Source organism: Asparagus officinalis, unplaced genomic scaffold (assembly GCF_001876935.1).
Source record: "Asparagus officinalis unplaced genomic scaffold, Aspof.V1 AsparagusV1_Un3675, whole genome shotgun sequence".
Classification (NCBI taxonomy): domain Eukaryota; kingdom Viridiplantae; phylum Streptophyta; class Magnoliopsida; order Asparagales; family Asparagaceae; genus Asparagus; species Asparagus officinalis.
In genome coordinates this window covers 1-1,530 of record NW_017975934.1, presented here as the reverse complement: position 1 = coordinate 1,530, position 1,530 = coordinate 1, and the positions used below count along the sequence as shown (strand labels likewise).

The following is a 1,530-nucleotide window of genomic DNA, read 5'->3' as shown; positions in this document are numbered from 1 at the left end:
CAAGGAATGTGCAATCGGAGACAGATGAAGCAGCTCCACCAAGGAATAAGCCCAAGGCAGGTAGTCCACTGCTGAAAAGGGAAAGCAAGAGATCTAAATGGAAGAGGACCCCTTACACAGAGGGAAAAGGAAAGAAAAAGCAAAAAGAAATGATAGATATTATATCAAGTCCTGAATATGTACATACAGAGAAGAAAGTTTCCCATTTTTACCCCGGCAACCAATATCCCACTTGGGATGCGTTGAGGTTGAAGCCAATGTCAGCGGAGGAGAAATCTTTATTGGGCGAGCTAAATAAAGATCTTGAAAACCCTGATGATTTTGACATCCGCATACTAAATAGTTCTGGTGCCTTTGTACATAATTTTAGGATTTCATCTACAGTATCAACAAGACTCGATACGGCTGAAAATAATTGCCTAACCAAATTTTGCTCCCAAAAGGTTCACAGGTAAGTTTCAATTGACCATTTATATGCTAGTTCGTCCCATTGTTAGTCCTAATTGCCGTTTTGTTATGCTTTTCAGGAGATATGCTGTCATAAGAACAGACAACAGCCATATAAACAGAGAAGAGCTGTTGTATTTGCTTCGTGGTGGCCGGCTTGATGACAAGGTTAGTTTATACATGCTTAATAATTGATAATGTCTTTCGCGTATTGTATTTTAATGTTTCATTGATGTTATAGATGGAAGAGACATTGTTGGAAACGCTTCAGCAAGAGGCATATGACAAAAAATTTGGAATCGTCTATGTGTACTTTCTTGTAAGTACATGTCAGTTCTCAATTAACGTGTTAGTTCTATCATGAGTCATGTTAGTTCTAGTTCGCTCAATGTTAGTTCTACCATGTGTCATGTTAGTTCTACCGTTAGTCATGTTAATTCTATTTGGCACCTTGTAAGTTCTGGTTTATATCATGTTTGTTCCATCATCCATCGTGCGTAATCCTGAATTCTCCCCTTTTAAGTTCAACCCATACATTACTTTGTTTGCAGCACTCACTCTATGGCGTCGGGACGGAACAGTACGAGCTATTTTTGAACTATATTGAAAAATATACCGCTGTCCGTATACAACACCTGTTGATCCCCTTGGTCAGGAACGATCACTGGCATCTTGTTCTGGTTGACCTGAAAGGAAAGATCGTCAACCACTACAGTTCAGCTGGCCACGAAGCTTGGATGGAGCCTGTTAATAAAATCATAAACTTTTTTGATGAACAGCATGTTGATTTTGTTGAGGCAAATGTTCGCAGAGTATTTAAATACCGAGCCATCAAATGCGAGCAACAAAGAGGGCGGTTAGTTCATGGCCCTAAATTGTGTTAGTATTCGATATAACGAAAATGTCTAATTTATCATTTTATGTTGCAGCTATGACTGTGATGTGTTCGTCTACCTCTATATCAGAGCAATAATTGGAGGTCGCTCGACATTTTTGGTTAATCCACCTGGCGAGATCCCTGAAGCTATGCGTGCAAGACTTGCCGCTCACTTATTGATAGCTGGTTGTGAGCAGCGACATAAA

The 1,530-nt window shown here is 39.7% G+C and overlaps 1 protein-coding gene across 1 annotated transcript; it reads left to right on the top strand.

Moving 5' to 3' along the window:
* Positions 1-179: 179 nt before the first annotated feature.
* On the top strand, positions 180-1,513 carry LOC109828695 (the record flags this gene model as incomplete). Its single annotated transcript, XM_020395635.1, has 5 exons — positions 180-451; positions 528-615; positions 689-766; positions 1,227-1,303; positions 1,377-1,513. Coding segments are annotated over exons 1-5 (574 nt in total), but the record flags the coding sequence as incomplete, so codon positions are not given.
* Between the last annotated feature and the right edge of the window lie 17 nt (positions 1,514-1,530).